The 26,463-nt window shown below is 37.0% G+C and overlaps 1 protein-coding gene across 1 annotated transcript in view; it reads right to left on the bottom strand.

Moving 5' to 3' along the window:
- The window catches only part of IL1RAPL1 (interleukin 1 receptor accessory protein like 1), a gene marked incomplete at both ends in the record, with an annotated part of 689,353 nt that overhangs the window by 329,134 nt on the left and 333,756 nt on the right, over nucleotides 1-26,463 (bottom strand). Inside the window, one exon of the mRNA XM_084305975.1 lies at nucleotides 23,994-24,273. Coding sequence (XP_084162101.1) covers nucleotides 23,994-24,273 — 280 coding nt within the window. The remainder of the gene's footprint in view (nucleotides 1-23,993; nucleotides 24,274-26,463) is intronic.

Raw genomic sequence — 26,463 nt, 5'->3', positions numbered from 1 at the left:
GGTATCATAACTGTATATACCAGAGATTAAAAGTTCCAAAAACACTTTCTCTTCCCTATCTGGTCTCTGGTTAGTTCTAGTTGTTTAGTTATTTGAGTGGTGAGTTTTCTTAAATCACCCAAACATAGTCCAAACTAATCCTGAAATTTCTTGGTGTTCCTCTGAACACATTTCTCTTCTTTATGTTTTCTACTTTTGAAATATCTTCCAAAAAGCTTCACTGTAAGGTGATAAAAATCCTTATTGGAAAATACAGCCCAAAGATCAGAGAAACAAGATCAGAAACAAGATGCTAGAGTCTTGAGATCAGATCTGCAAAAAAGAATTAGTGGATGATTATTATTTTACTAAAATTACGATTGCAAAGCACATAATCAATCTTTTAAAAATATGTCCCTGTCTCATTTTTCAAAAATAATCATCTATATTACTTTAGTGTTTTCTAGTTACTGACAGAGAAGAGTTTGAAATTACGTTACTACAGAAAAGTAGGAAAAAATCAAAGTACTTGCACATGAAGACCTCGGAGGTTGTTAGGGTAGTGTTCACTTCGCTCTTTGACAGGGAGTCAAGCTTTCATGACAGAAAGAAAGAAGAGGAATCAAAAGAATGGAGCCTCTTTCTTTAACAACTGAGTGGAGAAAATATCAGGAAACTGAAGACTAAAATAGCAGGCAGGTGTTAGGAGAAGGACAATACACTTTTTAGTCATTTCGTTTAACAAATGGGTAATCTGCAGAATAGCTTCATCCTGTTACAAAGCAAACATGCAAAAACCCCTGTTTAAATATGTAGTTTACATATTAACACTTCACTTGATAGAAGAGGGAAGAGAGACAACTTCAAATTTGTTAAAATAAATAAATAAATAAATAAATCAAAACAGAAACAAAAACGAATATCAACCATACTACATCATAATCTTATTCATATCAGCTCTACATTTTCTAATCCTGGCAAAGATCTGATCGGATGTAGGAAAAGCACAGTAACATTAAAGTCTGCGTTACTAGACCTCTTAGGACTCTCCAGAACATTTATCCTACAATCATAGAACTCACTCTTTTTTATATGTTGGATATAAACCTGCACTGGAACTCAGGAAACATGGCTTCTATTAACCCTCCTCCACCTGCTCTCTGATCATGTGTAAGTCAGTTTACTTTTGCTCTTATTGCTAACCTTTATCTATCTCATGTTTTAAGCCCTGTGCTCTCGAGATCAAAGCTGTCATTATGAGTCAGGTCCCCATCTGGTGTAACACAACAGCTGCCACAGGGTTTAGTTTTAGTGGATTAGGATCTTATTCTTGTAAACAGCTCAGTGGCAGCAGTTTGTAAGTTTAAGTGTAACTGCAAGAGAAATAAAGCCTAACATTTACTGCTTGTTCTTAGCACATCACATACATTAATTTCCATGATACATACTTTATGTCTTTTTGTGAGAACTTTGGAATGGTTGAAGAAGTTCAGCTATTCTGGATGTGAGAGGATAAGCTGTTTTTTAATTTTGATTTTTGTCCTTGTATCTTACATTGCTGATGCCTCAAGACTTGGATGGGTGCCTCGTCTTGTCATCAAAATTAATTCATTAATTCCTGTGTCAGAAGAACCAGTTTCAACCAGAAGAAGCAATTGATCACAAAAATTTTAAATGTAATAAGAAATAGGATGGAAAGCTTACAATTTTGACCTTGTAAGTGAATCATTCAAAAAATGTTCAGAAGGATCTTCAAGTCCAGTATTACATAGCACTCACTGGGATTTTTAAAATGATTTTGAATTTAAATTTCCACCTACAAACTTTCCTATTAAGACATGATAATAATAGTAGAGAACTACTCATAAAATGAGTAATTTTATTTTCTTTATTAATGCATCATGATAGTACAATCTTATCTCTACTTTTATGTACACAGAGAAATGTATATATATACACATTTATATATAAAAATATATATAATATTATATATTTTATTATATATAATATATAATATACATATATAATATATAATATACAATATAAATTATTTATAATTTATTATAATAATTTATATTTATAATAATATATTATATAAATAATAATATATAATAAATAGTATATTTATAATAATATATTTATAACAATATATATAGTATATTATATATTGTATATTGTATATTATATTGTATATTTTATAAAATATATTCAGACAAATAATATATGTTCTACAACACCGGAGTTTTTTAGCTTGCTAAATCCAGAAAGTCTGACATTTGTTTTGCTTATACTAGGAAGATGAACAGATAGTTGTTCGGGTATGCTAGGCAATAAATTGTTCTGGCAGTTGATTAAACAGCAGACCAAAGCCAAGACATTTAATCAATGCATAAAGCCCTTTGTTGCCTGCACATTCAACAATCATGAATATTACTGCTACTCTAACAAAAATAAAATACTTAGGGACAACATGTCTTGTAAGCCCTGTCTCTTATTTTCAGAGCTTTAAACATGATGTCATAGTGACACAATTCATAATGCTTAATGTTTTCTACAATCCAAATTCAAAAGAAGAATCTATCTGCAAACATGAGATTTCTTTATTGATTTCACATTCTTTTTATCCCTCACACATCATTTGTAGACCTAGCTTAGTCTCACATGCAGAAAAGAAAGGAAAATTCATCTTCAGATAAAATCACAATTAATAAATCTCATTCTATCCATCCATATTGTTTCATTTCAAATGAAATTTAAATTTCAAATCCACAGGATACCTCGGTATCCTGTCATTAAAGTCACTTAAGAATCTTGTTCAAATAACCTATTTAGATTTGTCTTTTCCTGTGTAATACAGATCACTATCAACAGACAACATGAGACACCTATATAAATTCAGCATATTGCAAATATTTGCAAGGAACTGCTTTAGAATTTCTGAAGTTGAAAAACTTCATGAATGATGTATGAATTTATGTTCTGACATTTTCTGCAGCTTTTTCTTTTGCTGTTTGTAACATCCAAGGCCAAGTGCCGGGTCCTGCACCTGGGGCGCAATAACCCCAAGCAGAGCTACAGGCTGGGAGAGGAATGGTTGGAGAGCTGCCTGGCAGAGAAGGACCTGGGAGTATTGGTGGATAGTCGGCTGAATATGAGCCAGCAGTGTGCTCAGGTGGCCAGGAAGGCCAACAGCATCCTGGCTTGTATAAGAAACAGTGTGGCCAGCAGGGCTAGGGAAGTGATCGTCCCCTTGTACTCGGCTCTAGTGAGGCCGCACCTTGAGTACTGTGTTCAGTTTTGGGCCCCTCGCTACAAGAAGGACATGGAGGTGCTTGAGCGGGTGCAGAGAAGGGCGACGAAGCTGGTGAGGGGCCTGGAGAACAAGTCCTACGAGGAGCGGCTGAGGGAGCTGGGCTTGTTCAGCCTGGAGAAGAGGAGGCTCAGGGGCAACCTTATCACTCTCTATAGGTACCTCAAGGGAGGCTGTAGTGAGGTGGGGGTTGGTCTGTTCTCCCACGTGCCTGGTGACAGGACGAGGGGGAATGGGCTTAAGTTGCGCCAGGGGAGTGTTAGGTTAGATGTTAGGAAGAACTTCTTTACTGAAAGGGTTGTTAGACATTGGAACGGGCTGCCCAGGGAAGTGGTGGAGTCACCATCCCTGGAAGTCTTTAAAAGACTTTTAGACATAGAGCTTAGGGATATGGTTTAGTGGGGATCGTTAGCGTTAGGTAGAGGTTGGACTCGATGATCTTGAGGTCTCTTCCAACCTAGAAATTCTGTGATTCTGTGATTCTGTGATCCTTTTTCATCTTTTATGATGGGACATTTACTTGTTATACATACAACATGCCCTCCTTCTCTACACCATACTGTCATGGTTTAACCCGGCCGGCAGCTAAACACCACGCAGCCGTTCGCTCACCCTTCCCCCTCCCTCTCTGGGACGGGGGAGAGAAACGGAAAGTGAAGCCCGTGAGTTGAGATAAAGACAGTTTCATGAGACAGGAAAATAATAATAATAATAATAATAATAATAATAATAATAGTAATAGTAATAGTAATAGTAATAGTAATAGTAATAATAGTAATAATACAATGATGATAATAGTACTACTACTAATAATATGTACAAACAAGTGATGCACAATGCAATTGCTCACCACCCGCTGACCGATGCCCAGCCTAACCCCGAGCAGTCCGGCCCCCTCCCCCGGCTAGCCACCCCTATATATTGTTTAGCATGACGTCAGATGGTATGGAATACCCCTTTGGCTAGTTTGGGTCACCTGTCCTGGGTCTGTCCCCTCCCAGCTCTTACTGCACCCCCAGCCTGCCTGTTGGCAGGACAGAGCAAAAGGCTGAGGTGTCCTTGGCTTGGTATAAGCACTGCTCTGCAACAATTAAAACATCGGGGTGTTATCAGCACTCTTCTCATCCTAAGCCAAAACACAGCATTCCACCAGCTACCAGGAAGAAAATTAATTCTGTTCTAACTGAAACCAGGACATAAAAAGAAATTAATTAATTAATTAATTATTTAAAGGATGAATGAGAAAGAATGGATAATAATGCTATTGGTCACACATGAACACAGATTTAACACAAGAATGAAAAAGAACAACTATTTCACAGTAGTATGCTCTTCACTTTCTTCATGTCTATCAAAACTCCTTGTTAAGTTTCCTGGGTGTAACTATTTTAAGCTCCTTCTTATAGAAGGATCTGTTTAATAATAAAGTACATTTTGGGGAACCAAAGTTTTTGTTCACATATTAAAGATCGTGTTATTTTGTTGTGTCATGCTTGAGCATTATTTACAACTCCACAGAACTTTTTAGTCACTGAGCTTCTAGGCAGAGTTCCTTCTCCTGTATGTGTGACTCATGCTGTGTTGTAGAAGCTTTAATTCATTTATGAGGGGATTAAATATTCACAATGTTGAAGTGACTCTGTGCTATGAGAGTTAAAATCAGTGTCTACAGCTGACTAATTTATCATTTGCCCAATGTATCACTTGTGTAAATCTTCCAGGGTTAACTATATTTTCTCTAAAAAAATGAAATCTGTAATGGCCAATGAAAGGACCGTTTAGATGTTTAAATTACAGGTTACAAATATATAGTAAAGTAGGTCTGTCTCTGAAAGCTGTCTTTCTAGGAAGGTTCTCATCCTCTCTCATTGTGCTTTCCTGAAAACAGTTTACTTATGAATTGCCTCTGCTGAAGATTATATAGACACTTTATTAGTAATTTTTTTTTTTTAATGAACTCCTAAATATATCATTATTACAACATATTATTATTATTTATAATCTTGACTACATATTTATAGTCTTGACTAGACAATCAAACTTTTTTAAATCCAAAATTTTCAACTTAGTTGCAAGATCCCTGTCTGACAATTTTTCCATTTTATAACAATGGTAGCTATACTAGCACAACAGAGGAAGGCAGAAAAATGTGGATTGTAGAAAGGATTTAAAAAAAAAAAACAAAAAACCAAAAAAAAACAGTGTTTTTCACACTATTTTGAGCTAGATACATCGTATTCTTGATTTCACTTGGACTTGAAACACAGCAGTGTATGAATGACTAGATATTTTTTTTTCAACATTATAGTATTAGATGTTTACCCAGTTATTTTTCTTCTGCTTTCTCTATTCAAAATAAAATTATTTTGAAGGCATGATTATGATAGAGTTACAATGTGTTTATAGGTTCCCTAAAGCTCATTCAAAAGCATTATAGTTATAAAAAACAATGATCTCTAAACTACTTAAGTCACTTAATTCACTGCTTAAATTACCTTCTATGTGACTAATACATGCTGGAAACATTAATGGGCTGTGATGTAGAAGGAATGCTGCAGCTGTAATTATTTTTGTGTACATTTAGAATTCTCTCTAGCATGCGTACATGTATATCCTCCTCTGCCTCCTTTTCTATACATACCCCAGAGAACTGAAAATATTTTACATACTATTGGAAAAGGTTACTCAGTTCTCCAGCTGAAGACATTTATTACTAGCAACAAGATATCCTGCCACATTTCCAGAACAAAATTATGCTTGTGCATACTGTCGGTTCTCAGAGTAAAAACATTTTACATGGGACAGGCATCATTTTGGTGGTCTCCAAGCACAAAAAATGTCTTCTAGGCTATAGGAAGCAAATTTCTACAGAGATATAGTGATAAACATGGAATTTGTCAGTACAGAAAAGTAACATGGATTATGATATACTTATTTTCTGTGGTCTTTGGAGTTTTGTTTCATTTTGGAAAAGGTGTAGATTTTTTTTTATTTTTTATTTTTGGCATAGTTTATACTTCCATCTCTTAGCTAAATGAAGTAATTTGTATAAAATTTATAACTGAGCTAGCATCACAATTAATGTAAAGACATTTTTGACATATTCTGTATGTCATAACTCCTAAATTTCTCTTAAACAAAGTTAACTTGCTGATTAAAGAAACTGACATAACTGGAAAAAATAATAAATGTGTAAGAATGCACATTTCTCTATTCTCTATATTCTCTATTTCTCCCTATAGTCTTCCAGAGAGCCTTCTACATGTTCACTTCCTGTCCTGCTGTTTTGAGAAGGAATCACAGAATCACAGAATCACAGAATTTCTAGGTTGGAAGAGACCTCCAAGATCATCGAGTCCAACCTCTGACCTAACACTAACTGTCCTCCACTAAACCATATCCCTAAGCTCTACATCTAAACGTCTTTTAAAGACTTCCAGGGATGGTGACTCCTCCACTTCCCTGGGCAGCCCGTTCCAATGTCTAACAACCCTTTCAGTAAAGAAGTTCTTCCTAACATCCAGCCTAAAACTCCCCTGGCACAACTTAAGCCCATTCCCCCTCGTCCTGTCACCAGGCACGTGGGAGAACAGACCAACCCCCACCTCACTACAGCCTCCCTTGAGGTACCTATAGAGAGTGATAAGGTTGCCCCTGAGCCTCCTCTTCTCCAGGCTGAACAAGCCCAGCTCCCTCAGCCGCTCCTCGTAGGACTTGTTCTCCAGGCCCCTCACCAGCTTCGTCGCCCTTCTCTGCACCCGCTCAAGCACCTCCATGTCCTTCTTGTAGCGAGGGGCCCAAAACTGAACACAGTACTCAAGGTGCGGCCTCACTAGAGCCGAGTACAAGGGGACGATCACTTCCCTAGCATTGCTGGCCACACTGTTTCTTATACAAGCCAGGATGCTGTTGGCCTTCCTGGCCACCTGAGCACACTGCTGGCTCATATTCAGCCGACTATCCACCAATACTCCCAGGTCCTTCTCTGCCAGGCAGCTTTCCAACCACTCATCTCCCATCCTGTAGCTCTACTTCGGGTTATTGCGCCCCAGGCGCAGGACCCGGCACTTGGCCTTGTTGAACTTCATGCAGTTGACCTCAGCCCATCGGTGCAGCCTATCCAGATCCTCCTGCAGAGCCTTCCTACCCTCGAGCAGATTGACACACGCACCTAACTTGGTGTTATCTGCGAACTTACTGAGGGTGCACTCAATGCCCTCGTCCAGATCATCGATGAAGATATTAAAGAGGACCGGCCCCAGCACCGAGCCCTGGGGAACGCCACTAGTGACTGGCCTCCAACTGGATTTGACTCCATTCACCACGACTCTTTGGGCCCAGCTATCCAGCCAGTTTCTAACCCAATGAAGCATACGCCAGTCCAAGCCAAGAGCAGCCAGTTTCTTGAGGAGAATGCTGTGGGAAACAGTGTCAAAAGCCTTACTGAAGTCAAGGTAGACCACATCCACAGCCTTTCCCTCATCCACCAAGTGTGTCACTTTGTCATAGAAGGAGATCAGGTTCGTCAAGCAGGACCTACCTTTCATAAACCCATGCTGACTGGGCCTGATCACCTCCTTGCCCTGCAAGTGCCGTGTGATGACTCTCAAGAGAATCTGCTCCATAAGCTTCCCTGGCACTGAGGTCAAACTGACAGGCCTATAGTCTCCAGGTCTGCCCTCCGGCCCCTCTTGTAGATGGGCATCGTGTTTGCTAGCCGCCAGTCAACTGGGACCTCCCCAGTTGAAAAAAACAGGACAGTTGAAAACAACAGGACTCCTCAGCTGGAAAACAAAGGACACCTGACAAATATCCCAAATACGACACTCGCTGTCTCATATAAACCACTTTATATCAACTCTTATGTACAAGACACAGAGGGGACTGCCTGTCCAGTGTGCTTGACGCTGCTCTCATATTATTTTGTCCATGCAATTGCATCTTTCAGTTTGTACTCACAGTATATAACCATCATGAAATCTGGTGCAAGTCACATTTTCAGAGCATTTCAAATCCACATGAATAGCATTTACTGATTCATCTGGTTGGCATTGTCATTTTGAATATAAGCACGTTAGAAAATGGGAGAAAAAAAAACATCGTCTGAACTCTTCTATTTTTGCTTATTTTGTTTCATTTGACCTTTGCCAATTTTCATCATGCAGTGAACAAGATTTGAAGATGCATGGGACGATTTTTCTCATAAAGAATGGGAAAGTACAGCTTAACAGTACCACTCTACACAAACTGTACATCATTACATACAATATTGGCTTATTGCTCTGATGAATGACTAGGCATTTTCTCTCTGGTGAACGATATGAGAGGTTAACACAGTCCCTTCATTGCCTGCTGAAGACTCCATGTGACCAAAAAGCTGGGACCTGTACAGTTTTAGAATGATTCCCTAAGGTTAAATAAACTTTCCCAGAACAAAACAAACAAACAAACAAACAAACAAAAAGATTTGTTAAGGAAAACTGTTCATATGGAAAAACTAAACATTTTTTTCAAAAGCTAAGGGCAATGTTTCAGACCAGGCAACTGTTCTGATATAACACTCCTTGAATAGTGAACAGACATGAAATTGAACAGGTGTTTCTTGGGTCTATATACAAACCTGCTCTTTATTTTGGCTTCAGCACTTGATAGTCAAACAGAGAAATTAGCAATTGCAATGAGCACAAATGGAGTATTTACTCAGTCAGTGTACTGTAACAATCTAGTAGACCTCACACTTACCTGACGCAATTCTTTTTTTCATTTCAAGTGACACGTCAATGCAACATTGCTGTCAGTAAGGAAAGGGGCTGTCTTTTTCCAAAGCTGAAATTCATGGTACTGTAAAGGAAATCTTTCTGCTAGAGGCTATTTTACCATGCAGCAGACAGCATTCTGTCACGGGGAGAATGTGACACACCCTCAGTATCACCATTGGCCTCAACTGTGCCTGCCTGGGGACATTGGTTCCACTGAGTACTACTCGGTATCCTAAGAGAATGATACAACCTGGAAATGGGAAAGCTATTAAATCACTGTCCTAAAGAAGATTTTAAGAGTGACAAGGATTCAATATAATTTCATATGAACTGTAACCTGTACAATTTGTTAATGATCTTTCTACTTTACACACTATATAGCCTAGGGTAAACTATAAAAAAGTCACAGATAGCATATTAATTGTAACATCATGTACATGCCCCATTAACATTAAAATCAAACAATTCTATAAACATGCAATTTGTGGATTTAAAATACATGAAAAAAAAAAAAAAGTGAAGCAAATACACTTAGATGCAAAGGAATAGAGTAATTAAAATTTCCTTAATCTTGCCACCTTGTATGACTATATTACAATGTTATCTTTAAGTAGCATAAGCACATCTTTTTCTCCCTAATCTTTGCTCCACTTAGTCAGCTCTTCTTATTTAGAACTGTCCAAGTGCAATCACTACAACTGATGTACAATTCCCAGTAAACATGCTCTGATCTCTTCTTACTTTCTCTACTCCGTATGCAGGTCCTGATTTTCCTTCTGCATATCCTGACCAAATACAAAGGATTTCATTTCCTTATAAGCTTGCATGTAATTTTATCACTATACTGTCCATATTTTTTTTTCACTAACCTTTAAGATTTCAAACTAGAATATTTGACTGCAGTCTCCCAGAGACATTTTTATTTTTTTCTGTCCCTGTACTGAAAACCTGAGCTAAACAATTTATGAAGAACTGGTTGTTTTTTACTGAAGTGGTAACTGAAATTTTCTGTTTTCAGATTAACCACTCCCAAATTTACCTTGACTAAATGAAAGTGTCCATTAAATGATATGCACATGGAATTAGCAGCTGACAATCTTAGCTCACTTCATGTGTAACTTACATAAACTCAATTTTTGCATTCCAGCTGCTTGAATGTAGTTAGTATGTCATAGCCCTACATTCAAGTTAAGTCTTTAACAAGAACATTACCAGAAACACTCAAAGTATACTTCAAACACTTCAGTGATGATAGAAGGGAAGAATATATTCATATTGTTGAACTGTCCATCAACTTAAAACACAAGAATTTGCAACTGCAAATTCAGGTCTTATTGGAGTTATGAGCCAATTTGCAGTGACCAAGAAGTCAGAATCTCAGTCAAAACTCAGACATTTTGGTGGGGACCAGTTCTCTATTGAAAAGTACTATTTTCCTCACATTATTGATAGCATTAACCTTTGTTTACTGGGGTAACATTGTGAGATTCAGGTGCCTTGAGGTATTAAAGATACAGAACAATGACTACAGTAATTAAAGCCTTTGGTAGGGGGAGCAGTATGAGCTTAAATGAACATTTTCATGATAGTGGTACTGAAAAAACTAATGCCAGCCAGTCCTAAAATATTGTATATCCAGTGCTGCTGAAGGGATTCAAGTATAGATGTTTATTTAGAAGACTCATTTTTACACTTTATTATTAGTGTTATGCAGCAACGTACCATGGAACTCTGCATATCATCTGTCCCTTGTCTGCATTCCAGTAGGAAGACCTCAGGCTTGCTGGGACTGAGAATCTGCTCTATGTGTTGAATGGTGACAGAGCCATGGGGTCTAGGCACCTTCTTCTTCTTCCCCCCAGAACTGAGTGAAAAGGGTACTTGGAAGTACATTTCCATTAAAAGATAAGGTTTTGGTTTTGATCTTTCATTTGCCTTCACTGTGATAACTATGCTGAAATATATTTATTTTATAAGACCTTGTCTTTTTCCAAGAATTGACAAACAGAGTAATAGAAGCAAATTGTAGCCAAAACCAAAGATGTTGTTAGCAAAGCTGCTTTTAGTATGTAACACAAATAATGAATAGCCCTTTCAAAGTATTTTAGTAAACCTTTGGCATTAAAGTACTGTATTAACAATCCCCATACTTTAAACACTAGAGGAATAATGAATCACAGTTAAATTAGTAGGTATAATGCCACACATACAGAAACTACTAACTGTCACTTAAATAAGTGTTATCTTTATATACATGACTGCGAGAGTGTCTTTGATCATGTGTTCTTCTTTCAATTACATCTCAAAGCTGGGGCTTACCAAGTGCCACTTGTAACTTAGTAGTAATGATCATGGCATCTAGACAGAGAGTAACTGTGAAGCCAGGCCTTGAAGTTATTAATCCTATTATCACAAGTTATTAATCCTATTATACATATATATGTATATATATGGATGTATATATATGGATGTATCTTCAAATAATATCTTCAAATAATATATATATATATATATACATAAATCTATGCATGAAGAGAATGGTTCAAGTCGTTTAGGTAGCAAAAATGCAGAAGCACCTTTGACAGTCTGTTCCCCTCCCCAACCTCCCTGCTTGAGCAAAGCATCTGTCCTAAGCAGATAACCATCAGCGGCAGTCATGATGGATTGATATGATGGATGATATCCTGGACTCTTCAGAGATAGAAAACAAATAGCTAATTTGAGCAGACAAGACTTTTTTTTTTTCCTTTTCTGGAGTTATAGTCCAACATGCTTGGGCATTGTATGTATAATATCAGCATATTACATATTAATTCTACTAATTTCATACCTAAAACCCCAAGCTGACTGGTCTTGACCTGAGGCTAGATGTCACACATTGGAAGGAAGTCCTTTCAATTGTCATAAAACTTCACAAAACATGTTAGGGTTTAACTGAATACCGAGGAAGAACTACATCTAGGCCCAAACACTGAACTGAGCTGTTCACAATTATCTGCACTAAATATAATGTCCAGACCATGTAGATAGAAATTTCAGAAAAACAAACAAACAAATAATAAAACAGCAAACAACACTCCCCCAACAAAAGCACGTCATGAAAATGACTTTGAATACAGAGAAGCTCCCTGACATTGAAGACAGGGAAGGAAGGACGGAAGGACAGAAGGACGGAAGGAAGGAAGGAAGGAAGGAAGGAAGGAAGGAAGGAAGGAAGGACGGAAGGACGGAAGGACGGAAGGACGGAAGGAAGGAAGGAAGGAAGGAAGGAAGGAAGGAAGGAAGGAAAGAAAGATTCTCATACCAGTTTTTTTTTTTGTCTAGGAGCTAGACAAAAAAGTAAAATCATTTACTGGACTGCCAGGAAAAAAAAAAAAAAAGAAGTGTTAGGAACACTGGAAAACAAATGAAAAGCTAATTTTTATTTCTCTACTGTCTACACTGACTATGAAAAAAATTCCAAATGTGCATCTGGTCTGCATCTAAATTTACTGGAAATATTTCTCTTCAGATAAGAAATCAAAAAAAAAAAAAGCACTTTTTATTTTTTATCACCATCTACATTACTTATCAAATTTCCATAAACACAACAAGAACTCCTTGATAAAAAATAAAGCCCCAGAATGAAGACTTGCAACAAAGATGCATTTGTCTTTACTTCCTGTATCAGAAAAAGAGGAATCATTGGATTTGTTGTGATTTTAACAAGACAGAGAAGAAGAACAAAGAGAAGAGCAAGGGAAATAGGGTCAGAGATCTCCACCTTTCTGATCTTGTGTATGCTGGGTTCCACACCACCCCTTCTTCATTCCTCACATCATTGGGTGCCCTACTCTGATCACTGAAGGTAGAGAGAAGCAAGGATCAGAATAATGACCATGAAAGAACTTCTGAATGCTTCTAGGATGGATTTTGGTTTTGGGGGAATAGTCTAATTCTAATTGTAGGAAGCAATTAGACTAGGTCAGATGAATAGAGGTTCTTCAGTACCTCTACTTTATTTGTAGCCTTCTGGGTTATGGCACATATATGACTAGTATATATGGCACATTAATGGCACATATGACTAGTGGCCTTTTCACATTCACCATTTCTGAAATAAGTCTTGCATGTCCTCACCATAAATAACTATTTGACTTTTCCTGGAGTCTGACTAAAGAATCTCATCTATTTTCTAGAGGAACATTTGTAACATTTACTTGTGCAGAAATCTTGGAAATGATAACCTAATTACTTAAAAGTCTTGTTTGTTGAACTCATGTCTTTTAAGTCAGTTTGATGAATTTTGGGAGCATCAACAACTATTTCAGATTTGCATTTCAGAATGATTAAGTTTATAAATTCATTCAATCACATTGCATTCTTACATTATAAACTCTAATATTTTAAAATGTCATCCTGATGACATAGCACTAAACAGAAGGATATATCCTTTAACTTTCACAGTACGTTATATGAATATATAAAGTCAATTTAATTACAAATTCAGTTTAAGACATTTCAGTTTTGTGATTCACTTCATATAATGGCATGCTATCTTTAAACTACAGTAACTGTCAGTCCAGCAAATGATTCATCTGAAAAGCGACAACAAAACAATAACAACAACAAAATGCAAAACAACAAATACAAACAAACTAAACAATACCCAAACCAATTCATTTACTTAACAGTGGGCATTTGAGACACCCAAACATATCCCATCTAGCCTCCTCAAGCTCCAGGGCCATTTATATCATATTTTTGCAAATGTCTTGGAGATGTTCTTAGTGCCTCTAAAATAGTATTAGATGCTTATTCCTGTGTAACTAAATCAAGTCTTAGCTACCTATTTAAAGGTGATCTAAACTGAGCAGAATAGGAATGACAGCAGATAGAATGTAGATATTTAGCATATAGATTTTTAAACTTTGATATCTACAGGCTGTTTATAGACACAGAGGTAAATACTTGCATGACAGATCAAAATACATTCTGAAATCAGATATTAAGTGTAAATTTAAATGATCAATGAAAAAGTAAGAGGGTGATATTATTACTAACTATATAAGTTGGTTGCTCTGAATTCCGTTATAGGAAGCAAGAAAAAAAATCTATAAACAATCTTTGGAGACAAAATAGTTTTGAAAATATTTACAACTCATTTTAGTTCTTTGTATTCCATTTTCTCTAGTGCCTGGAGAAACATAATTTACTATTGACTTAAGTACGTAGTAAATTGAATTAATTGTATCTGTATTTTCTTTCCTCCACTTTTGCTAAAACAGCCACTTCCTCCATGATGTTATATATCTTTCAGTCCTTTTCCAAGATGGATAAAATTTGTTACTAGCAAAGTGTTAAATTGACTGGATGCTGTCTACAGTCTGAGAAAGGAACTGTTTCTTACTACAAATAATGCATATTAATGCATCCTTATTACATGTAAGGATTTTTGCATCTTAAATTGCAGGTGCAAAAACAAACCTTTGATAGATTTTATTATTATACTGACATGAGCTTTGAAGGTTTTTTGTTTGGTTGGTTGGTTTTGTTTGTTTTTGTTTTTGTTTTTTTTTTTTTGATTGGAAGTATTGTGACAAGAAGACCCATAGCTATCAAAGGCAAGTTTGGTTTGCTAGAAGTATGCCCATGGATGGGGGAAAATATATACAACAACAACAAAACTAGCAAAATAGTAGAAGCAATATTCAGTTATTTGTCACTTCACTGTATATCAGCAAATATCTCAGCAACAAAAGAATTATTAATAAAAGAAACCTGGCATATTTAAGGCTTTCTACCTACTCAAATACACCATTTTCTTTTTCTTTCCCAATATCAACATTACCTTATTATCTATAACTACAGGTATTATATATTTTCCTCTCACTATAAATTTATGTAAATTTAATGAAGTCATTAAAATATTACCTTTTTTCATTATATACTTTCATGAAGCCATATCTAAACCAACTTTCTAGATTACCTCTTATAGGCTTCAGCCTTGGTTTTATCTTGTTTATAAAAGTCCATCAAGACTTTTCACTTAAAATCATTACCCTAATGATTACCCTGTAAAATCATTACACTGCAGAGATCGTACTTCTCCTTTACCTAATCACTGCCATGCTTGCTTTGTTTGTTTATTTGTTTGTTTTTCCCCAGTGTCAGGTTCTCACTGAGACAAGCAAATAGCTGACATTTACTGCAGTTTAAAAAGCATGCATAACTTGTATCAATTTAAAAATGAGAAGAGATACTCTGTTGACCTATTTCTCTCTTCTATATTAGGTATTTGCTTTGTCCTCCTGCAGTGTCAGAAAGACAGGGAAGAATGAGAATGAACAGATTTCAATCACTTGATTTCTAACAAGCATCAACTTCAAGAAAAATTCCTATCTTGTTCATTTCTAGGAACTAGCAGCTGTCTTTTCCATTTGTACAGGACATCTGATGTAAGCTCCAACAATACATCTTCTATATATTCCTATAGTTGGACTGAAAGCTATTTCTGCTCACCAAGGTATCCTTATAGTTTTAGTGAAAAATGTCATGTGTCATGGGTGGCTGGCTAATCCACTAAGCATACACTGGAAAAGGATCACACCTTGATCACCATAAATTACAGATTCCTTGTCATGGTTACTGAACACTTTTGTGGAAGGAACGCACTTCGAAAATAGTTCAGACAAGCTTATAAATTGAGTGTAATAATGAATCACAGAATCACAGAATCACAGAATTGTAGGGGTTGAAAGGGACCTCAAGAGACCATCGGGTCCAACCCCCCTGCCAAAGCAGGTTCCTTAGAGCACATTGCCCAGGTAGGCATCCAGATGGGCCTTGAATATCTCCAGAGAAGGAGACCCCATAGCCTTCCTGGACAGCCTGTGCCAGCGCTCCGTCACCCTCACCATGACAAAGTTCTTTCTCATGTTGGTGCGGAAGAGAGTCAATTTCCCTGTTCTACACAAACCCAATAAAAGCAAGGGAGTAGACCTAGGAAAGCGCATCTCCCTTGAGCAATAGATCAATAGATGTTCTGAACTTACACACCACTCTGAGTTCTTGACTTTTTAACAAAGACCTGTTATGATTGTTCAAACATTTAAATAACTCAAACAATTGTAGATATCTCTTTTTTTTTTTTTTTTTCCTTGTTACTCCGTTTTCATTGCCCCAAGTTTCTTGCTATATTGCTGTGTGTTTATTTGCTAAAACAAAACTACTTTTGTGTGTATGTGAGTACTAGTGCTCTAAACCAGTACCTCTGGGCTTCACTCAAAAGCATCACAATACATTTCAATCATGAAAACATGCAAATCTGCATTACAAACTACTTTGGAATATTTTTTAATCTGTTTGAAGTGTTCTTTTTCTATTAATTACTTTACCACTGTGATACTTACTTAAAGGAATTAAGAGAATAGTAGGCACTTCTGAGAGTTACTTCTGTGCTAGTACATTTGATCTTCATTGAAGAAAGCTTATTTCTCACATCCATTGTCAGTTTTCCTTGTTACTGACACAATTAATGTAACCAGGGAACCCATGCAGAGTATTTGTTTTAGGAAAAATCATGGTTTTGAACTTTCAAGAGGAATTGTTGTAATTATGTTAATATCTTAATTTCATATATTTACTCTTTTCTGTTCTTAATTTTCAATCAGATTTAACATCCGATTGTTATCTGAACATTGATTGTTTTCTGAAGGAAAGTCAGTTTATATTTTATGGCCAGTGTCTATCTTAAGATAATAATTGGTTTAAAGAAAAATGTCTAAAGGAAAAAATATATATATATTTATAAGCACATATAGGCAGGGAAAACACCCTTCCTACAATAAGTCAGATTTTATAAATGGTTGATAAAATGAAATTATAAATTCTTATCCATAAACATGTTTTACATTTCTCAAGATGATGAAGAATAGTAGTTGCAGAAGCTTGAGTTCTACTCAATGATCCTTGTGGGTCCCTTCCACCTATGACCACCATTTCACCCTTGTATGATTTCTATGATAAAATCAGAAAATACAACTGATATGAAGAGATATTTAACATACAGCTAAACAGCAAAGATTAAGGTTCATCCTAAAAATTGAGTTAGAAACACTGTTATGTTTGAAGCCTCTACATTTACATGTGAAAGACCATAGCAATGGTAATGAAGCTAAATACAAATTTTGCCAATAATCTGATTTTGTTTTAGCATTGTCTTTTCTTTCTCTTATTCAGATGTAAAACTAGAAAAATCTATATGCTTTACTGTATTTCAATCTGTCCTTCTTCCTCTAAAATGATAGATTGTACAGGAATAATAGATACAGTTAAAGATTCTCAGGCAGGTGCTTTTTTTTTTTTTTTTTTAATTATTATTATTATTTTTTATTCCCATAGTTGTGGTTATTCCCAGTTTGAACCCAGCAGTCAGATATTAATTTTAAACTTCAAAAATCAATAACATTGAATGAACTGCAGACAGTGTTTTTTATGGCTGATAAATAGCTAATACATATATCTTAAGTTTGTTAAAAGATGCAGAAGTTATTTTAGACAAATTAACAGACATCTGTAATGCAATTTATAATACGTTAGTTTAACTTCTCTTGCTACTTATTTTTGTCTGGATCTTAAGCTTGGTTTCTAGCCACTCTCATGTGTCTGAACAGGACTTGTTTACATGTATGTGTTCTTCACTAATTATCTCAGCTGACCAAACTAATTAATGTCTGTAAACATCCAAACACATAAGCTGTTACAAATATTCAACTGCAGAAAAGTAAATAGAATACTACAGCCATCATTATTAAGGACAAATGGAAAACAAAGATGTTTATCTCTATGCCTAAAGTGAGCATTTATTTTGCAATTGCAAAAGCAACCTTACTCTACAATGTCATTTTTAAAGCAACAAAGTCACTACTAAGATCATATTTAATTTGAAAAGACATCTGAATTCTTACATATACTGTACAAGGTGGTAAATACGATTTCTAAGCACTATTTAACTGACATAGTAATGCAAAACTCCGGTTGAATAAATCATAAAAAAAATATTTCATCTTTTGCAATCAAACCCATTGTAGCACCTTAATAAATCCCAATCCAGCCTTCTTCTTGGGCCCCATTGACCTGAGGTATTACGTCTAGGCTATTATTGGAGATACTATAATAAAAGTTTCCAGGAAGAGAGAAAAAAGATTAAAATGATAGGAAAATACCAGTTTGACAGGAATTACAATATTTTGCAACTATTTTGCAACACTAAAGGAGGTAAAGTTTGACAGAAATTGGTACATACTGACTACAATATCAGTTATGTATATGTGTATATACATATGTAAATAATTTCTCAGAGTTTGTGTTGAATATATACATTAACTCTTTGTGTGGCTCATCTAATTATAGTTACTTCACGTATAAAGTAAACAACAAGCAACTGTGTGATATCACAACCACAATATTTTGTAAATCCCACTTCCTTAAAAGTACAGAACATACAAGTTACAGCACAACGGTAAAGTGCTGTACCTGAAACAAAACACGCTATTTTATTTCTTTGAAGCACCATATAAGCGCATATATTTTCTATCAGTTAGCCTTGTCCTTGTATCGATAGCTGAAATCTGAAAGCTATTTCTGTTTGTCTTCACTTCTCCAGCTATGGTTGTGCAGGAGTTCCTTGATAATAAGACTTCATGTTCTGAATTTCCTTATGGCAGCCAGCTTCCCGTAGGAAGAAAAGTAGGGATAAGTAAATAAAAGTGAGAGTATTGCAAACAGTGGTTAATAAGGATGAACGTTCTTTCTTTGCTTCTGAAGTAAAAAGAGACAGACTTCACTACTCTCCTTTGGCTAATTTTACTAGAAATGTGAACTCTTCTACTCAATGAAACCCCATGTTTCAACTGCAATATTTTCATTGTAGAAACTTGTTTCGTCCACCAGCTAGCCTTTTAATATTGTTCATTTATACATATATATATGTATATGTATATATATATATATACACACATATATACATATATATATAGTGCCATATACGTGTATATATATATACATATGTATATAGTATGTATATATATATATATATATACATATATATATATATAGTGCCAGCATTTTAATTTCTACCCTTCCTGTGCAACAGATACATTTCCTTTCCTTACTGTTGTCACAGGTATCAAAGGCACAGAACTGTGAAGAAAGGAGTTTGTGAACAACAAAATAGCTAGTACAGTATTGTCCCACCCCTTCTAGAAAGTCTGAAATGTTCAGGAGAACAGTTCTCCTTTTACCCATTTGCCCTTTACTGTCTGCCATTAAATGTACATGTACATCTCTTGTCCCTGCTCTCCTACGCAAGCTGTTGCAAGCACCACACTGAACATTGGTTTGTTACTGGTTACATACCTTAACTGAGCTTCTCAATTGAGTCTTAAAAACTAGAATACATCATAACATCATTCTGAAGGTGTTTAAAGCCCTCTTAATGAAAATTATATAAATCTTCCAATCTGTAAGAATGTCGTGGTTTAACCCGACTGGCAGCTAAACACCACGCAGCCGTTCGCTCACCCTCCCCCCTCCCTCTCTGGGACGGGGGAGAGAAATGGAAAGTGAAGCCCGTGAGTTGAGATAAAGACAGTTTAATAAGACAGGAAAAAAAAAAAAAATAACAAAAATAATAATAACAAGAATAATAATGATGATACAATGGGGATAATACGAAAGTAATAATAGTATGTACAAACAAGTGATGCACAATGCAATTGCTCACCACCCGCTGACCGATGCCCAGCCTAACCCCGAGCAGTCCGGCCCCCTCCCCCCGGCTAGCCACCCCTATATATTGTTTAGCATGACGTCAGATGGTATGGAATACCCCTTTGGCTAGTTTGGGTCACCTGTCCTGGGTCTGTCCCCTCCCAGCTCTTACTGCACCCCCCAGCCTGCCCGTTGGCAGGACAGAGCAAAGGCTGAGATGTCCTTGGCTTAGTATAAGCACTGCTCTGCAACAATTAAAGCATCGGGGTGTTATCAGCACTCTTCTCATTCTAAGCCAAAACACAGCATTCCACTAGCTACTAGGAAGAAAATTAATTCTGTGCTAACTGAAACCAGGACAAAGAAAAATCATTTAATTTCATATCTGCAATCTTCATCATGATCCCTGAAAGAAGTATAGTTCTTGTTCACTAATCCTTCTCCATTTTTTTAATGTTTTATGAGTATTAAAATATAAAGTGGAAGCAGAGTTTAGTATTCTGCTTTCAGTGATGAGAGCAGAAGGCAGGTATTGATGTGAGAGTTTTTGCTATATTTCTATATATTTCTATATTTCTATATGTATTTCTATATACATATTTCTATATATATTTCTATATTTCTATAGCAATAACTTTGGAAGTATAGATAAAGTACATATTTTTTACCAGATGGCATCAACCCAGCCTCTTAAGGTAAGAGGAAGGGAAAAAAAACGGAAGAAAAAGAAACCGCTATACTACTGAGGAATTCAGTTTGTTTATTCCCAACTAAAATATTAAATACATAGTTACCACAAGAACATAAAGTATTCAGTTTTAAAGTTGATTCTAAACTAGCATTCCAAACTGGCATTCCAAACTATTTGAAGGTAACCTTTAACTGTAAGCATAAAAAACAAAGGAATACATTTCTTTCATTCTGAGATAAGGATTGTATTTTCTACCAATAACCACCTTGATCAAAAAATTGAAAGGCTCTGTTAAACAAATCTATATCTGAAACATTAATATATAACAACAAACACAGACTTCTGGGTACCACTGTTCAACAAGCACCTGCTTATTCTAGTGGATCTCAAGCTGAGAAGCTTTGTAACTTTTCATAATATTCAAGATCACAAGCTACTTATTATTATTATTTTTAATCCAAAATCACTCTACACATATGAGCACTGACAGCTGGAAATTACATACATGTATGTGCTACAAAAGCAGTATGTATCTTAAAGAAGATTAGAAAAAGCCCTTACATACCCCCAGACTGAAAAGAAGTATGTTTACAAAAAGCATGAACACAAGTTGGCATGATAAACAAATGTTAAACAATGACTGATTATCATAATGAATCATTTATCTGTAATTGCTAGAAAGCCCTACATGAGATATTACGATTTTATTTGTCTAAACGAGTATTAATTATGGTATGTCAAATTGCACGATGGAATAACTGAATCATAAAATATACTGAGTTGGAAGGGAGCCACAAAGATCATCAAGTGCAACTCCTGGGTCCCCAAAGGACCACTCAAAAATCAGACTGTATGTCTGAGAACATTGTCCAAGAAATTCTTGAGCTCAGGCAGGCTCAGTGCCATGACCACTTCTCCAGGGAGCCTGTTCCAGTGCCCAGCCTCCCTCTCAGAGAAGAATATTTTCCTAACATCCAGACTGAACATGATGCATCTTTATGCTGCTCCTTTGAGTCCTGTTGCTGTCACCAGAGAGAAGGAATCAGCATCTGCCCCTCCTCTTCCCTCATGAGGACGCTGTAGGCTGCCATGAGGTCTCCCAGCAGCCTCTCCTCTACGCTGAACAAACCAAGTGACTTCAGCCACTCCTCATAAATCTTGCCCTCTAGATCTTTCTCCATCTTTGTAGCCCTCCTTTGGATGCTCTCTAATAGTTTTCTCCTTTTTGTATTGTGGTGCCCCAAACAGCACACAGTACTTAAGATGAGTCAGAACCAGTACAGGGCAGTGCAGGACAATCACTTCCCTTGACTGCCTAGCAATGCCGTGCTTGATTCACCTAAGGATGCAGCTGGCCTTCCTGCCAAGGCTGCCAAGGCACATCATTGACTCATATTCAACCTGCTATTGACCAAAAACCCCAGGTCCCTTTCTGCAGCGCTGCTTTCCAGCTTCTGGTCTCCCAGTCTGTACATATTGCCAGGGTTGCCCAGTCCCAGGTGCAGAATCTGCCACTTGCTCTTGTTAAACTTCATATCGTTCGTGATTGCCTGGCTCTCTAATTTGTCAAGATCCCTCTGCAAGACTTCTCTATCTTTTACAGAGTCAATAGTCCTCCCAGTTTAGTGTCATCTGCACTGAAACAGCTAAACACTAAAACATCCTAAACACTTTCTCGTACTATATCCAAGTAATTTATGAAAATGTTGAAGAGAAGTGGCCCTAATATGGAGCCATGAGAAACCCTACTAGTGACTAGCCACCAGACTGATGTAACCCCATTTACTATATACCTTTGAGTCCAAACCGTCAACAATTGTTCACCCATTGTACTTTTTTTTTTTTTTTAATCTAGCTGAACGTTTTGTCCCAAAGGATACTGTGAAAACCAGTATCAAAAGCTTTACTGAAATTCAAGAACATCATTTCATTATTTCATCAATTCATTACATCAGTTGGCTTCCCTCGGTCAGCTAGATGGGTGACCTAGTCAGAAGAGGAAATTACATTTTTTAAGCAGGACCTTCCCCTACTGAACCTGTGTTCTCTGTGATCAATGACCACATTGTCCTTCTTTTTTTTGTCAGTAATTCCCATAATAATCTTCTCCATAATTTTACCAGGCACTGAAGTGAGACTGACAGGCCTGTAATTACCAATAGTGTTGCCATTTTCATGGCTACTGTTACACACTCATCTGAAAACATATTAATCTAAACACATATAAATGTTCTCCTTTAAGTAAGTAACACAGTGTGTAATATTTTATGATTTTCTTATAAAGAAAGCCATCACCTTCAGAAGAAAAAACATGAAGAAGACACATGCTGAAAATACTATTGAATAAATGATGCGATCCAAAATGTCTCACAGGTTATATAAGGGGCTCAAAGAACAAATGTTAAAAAATAAAAATAAATCTAGTAAAAACAAATCCTTCACCACACACAACCCTGACAGCGTTCCTTCCCTGCATCCCTTCAAATATAAAACTGTAGTAGACACTAAATTTCACAGGACTTCAGGTTCTGCTAAGATATTTTTTTATTTTCCTTGCAACATCAGAATAGTTTCATCATGCATTCTCTTGTCTAGTCCCTCAGCTGCCTTACTCTTTTTCTTGTGTGTGAGTAACAACATCATTTTACAGATATGTGCAGAGAAAAGAACAGTGCTTCATCTGTGTGCCTATGAACAATAACCAAATGTTTCAAACCTTTGAACAATTAGCAGTGACTCTTCCCTGTACCTCTTACGTACAAATTCTAATTTGCATAATTTCACATCAAATGAAAATCTAGCATAAATGCGTGAGACAAAAACAAATTGCCTAGCTGATTTTTTTGAATGCAAAGACCTGGAAACAATACCTTACAGCAAAGCATTTTAAAAATTCAAAAAGTAATTCAACTCTTGTTGGAGCAGGAATATGAATCTAGCCCCAGTTATGGTCATAAGACTTGATGCATCAGAAGGTTAAATACCTTTGAAAGATATCTGACATGGAGCTTATATTATCAGGTTAAATAAACTGTGATTATAAAGGATATGTGCCCATAAAACTTCTGAAACTTCACCATAATGATACTCTGTTTTCCTTGATGCAACTACTTTTTATCAAATGACAACTTTTTACAGGAAAACATGTACAAAATTCATTTAAAAAGAAACTCAAACGTGAAAAGGGAACTTTTAACTCTAGGAGAGTGATTGTTGGAGTTAAACCAGAATCAAACCCAACAACACAGGACCCAACATCCAGTCCCACCCACCTTATAAATTTTGATGCTGCCATATATAACCTAAAGTTAAAAAATATACATATTCAAGACATTCAGCAACAATTTCTAATTAACACAAAACAAAACTTCAGGGAAAGGAATAGGAAGAGGAGAAGAAAAAGGAACAAACAAAAAATATTTTTCTTTGCATAGAAGTCTCACTATTACGAGCCATGCTTGGTATCTGTGTCATTAAAATGCAGTATATTAAAATCCAGTACCTTATCACACATGCATAGAGTCCGCTGTCTTGTACCACTGTTGGTCGAAACCAAATGGAATCTTCTTCTTTGCTCATTCTAGTTCCATCAAAAGCTATGGGTTCCTCAAAATCTCCCGGTCCAGAGCTTTTGTACCACATCAAACTGAGTCCAGCACTTTGTGCTAGGGAGTAATTAGCTCTAATATATCCATAAAAAAGTGCACATTTTATACGAACAGGTTCTCCCACTAGAACTTGATATTTCTTGTAATCCACAGACCAGTCAGTGCATCCATCAACTAAAAGAGAGGAGAAATTAAAAGATATTACCAGAGAGCTCAGTTTATATTGCAAGCTTTATTAGAGCGTACTGCATTTATGCAGAGCGTACTGCATTTGAGACAAACTCCATTGAGTGAACAGCAGTAATCTTCTGATCCCTGAAAAATTAACTGTATTTTCACACCATTTATTTCTTGTACTTTTCTATGCAGAACAAAGTTAATAAGACAATTTGCATTACATGCTGATAATTTCGGAGATAACTGAGCAATTGTTCTTTTTGTTTTGTGGAACTCCAGCATGAGCAGTTAGAAAATACTGAAATTAAACTGATGCAACACGGAAGCCATGTGGGACACAGGGTGTCATAATCACTGAATTGCATTAATCAAATAACTTCAGGATAACAATGTAAAATAAATAAGCATTACTCAAGAGATGTTAGGACAAGGAACTGCGGACTGAATCAAAAACTATGAAAGTTGGATTTGAAGGAGTAGAAGCTGTCTTAAAAACAGAAACAAGAGAAAATGTGCAAAAAGAGAGTGCCAGGCTCTTAATTCAAATTTCTGATTTTCTAGAAGTTCACTGCAGATTTCATAAAATGATTCATGTTTTTATTTTTTCCTGTCCTGATTAGAAATAGTTTTATAATAATTTTCATATTATTCACCTGTTGAATAATGTCAGACAATATCAATACTGTTCCAAAACAACTGTTCCTCAGAAGGCAATATCAGAATCCTTTCGCTTTCAAAAGAACAATCCCTCCCCACCCCCCCCCCCCCCCCCCCCCAAAAAAAAAAACCCACAAGATTTTTAATAAAAAATACCAAAACAACTAAAGGAGAATATAAACTTAATTCCTACAATGCTTTCCTTAACAACAGTTTATGGATTTCATTTGTTTTGTTGGTTGGCTACTTGGTTTTGATTTGTTTCTTTGTCTTTTAAGGTGTTAAGTGAGGAAAGTGTGCTGCTGCCTGGCTGCAGGGGCCTGCCTGGTGCACACTGACTCTACCCAGACTGGGGGATGTGGCAGCTGTTTCCAATTGGAAGGTCCAACCTGTACCAAAGCTAAGGACATAGCTAAGGACATGGCCTAGAGACGCACTGACACAGATAGAGACACACAGACACACTGACACAACTGGTCACACAGGCTGCCTCACCCAAGGCCTGCTTCCTGCAGAACTTACGCACTGGACACAGCTAGCTGAGACCCCTTGCTCCTCTCCAGCTCGTAGAGATCAAAGTCTACTAGCAAAGACACATACACGGGACATGCTCTAGGTTCACAAGCACACACACATTCACAGATTCTTACAGTACTGGCACAGCCACCTAGCACCCCTCTCCAGATCCCGAGCCCCATACCCACTTCAAGTTCGCCTACTCACTGGCTGGTCCAGCTTGAAGTTTGCTGCACAAACACAGCACTTGCACCCTTGTGCACACCACATTCACAGGTCTCCCTAAGCATACTAGCATGGACTCCCTGCCTACCTGATACCCCAGATACCCAAGGCCCTCACTACTCCCCATCTGGTCCAGCTTAAAGTTTGCTAGTGAATACCTCCACCCCTTTCTGCCCCCCCCCTCCCCCCTCCCTCCCCTCCTCCCACAGAGCAGATTGGCAAAATACAGGCATGTGCCCCCTCCAACAGTGGCACCAGGCTGTGACCCCCAGCCCTGTTGTCCAGCTGACAACATGGAGCTCACACTTGCCTCACCCATTCTGGTCCACACAAGTAGCTGGTTTGGGAAAAGACATTGTTCCCACCCCATGTCTGGGAGCAGAAGACTCTAATTGCTCTAGCAGCTGATGCTGGGACCCCCCTCTCTCCGGTAGCTGGCATCACAGGCCAGGGGTGTCCAAATCCCTGGTGTCTGACTCTAGTAGTTGGCAGCAATTCCACTTACATACAGAGAGGCCTCAACAGCAGCTGGCACTTAATCATTGCAACGCTCATGCACATGGGAGAGAGACTGTGAATATGCACAGAGAGTTAAGAAAACATTTAATGAGATAAATAAGATAGGACAGACTGGTGATCGGGCACAAAGCTTGGCCATACAACAGCACTTACTGGCCCCAATTTACACATTGGTCTTTTTCTACCCATCCCTGCTCTTTGTTCTGCCTGTTCCTACTTCCCCTTGCACACCACCAATGGATTTGAAGAGCTCTGCAGTTTCTACACCTT

This window comes from Netta rufina (assembly GCF_964035555.1).
Source record: "Netta rufina genome assembly, chromosome: 1".
NCBI classification, from domain to species: Eukaryota; Metazoa; Chordata; class Aves; order Anseriformes; family Anatidae; genus Netta; species Netta rufina.
This window is presented reverse-complemented; position numbering and strand designations above follow the sequence as displayed.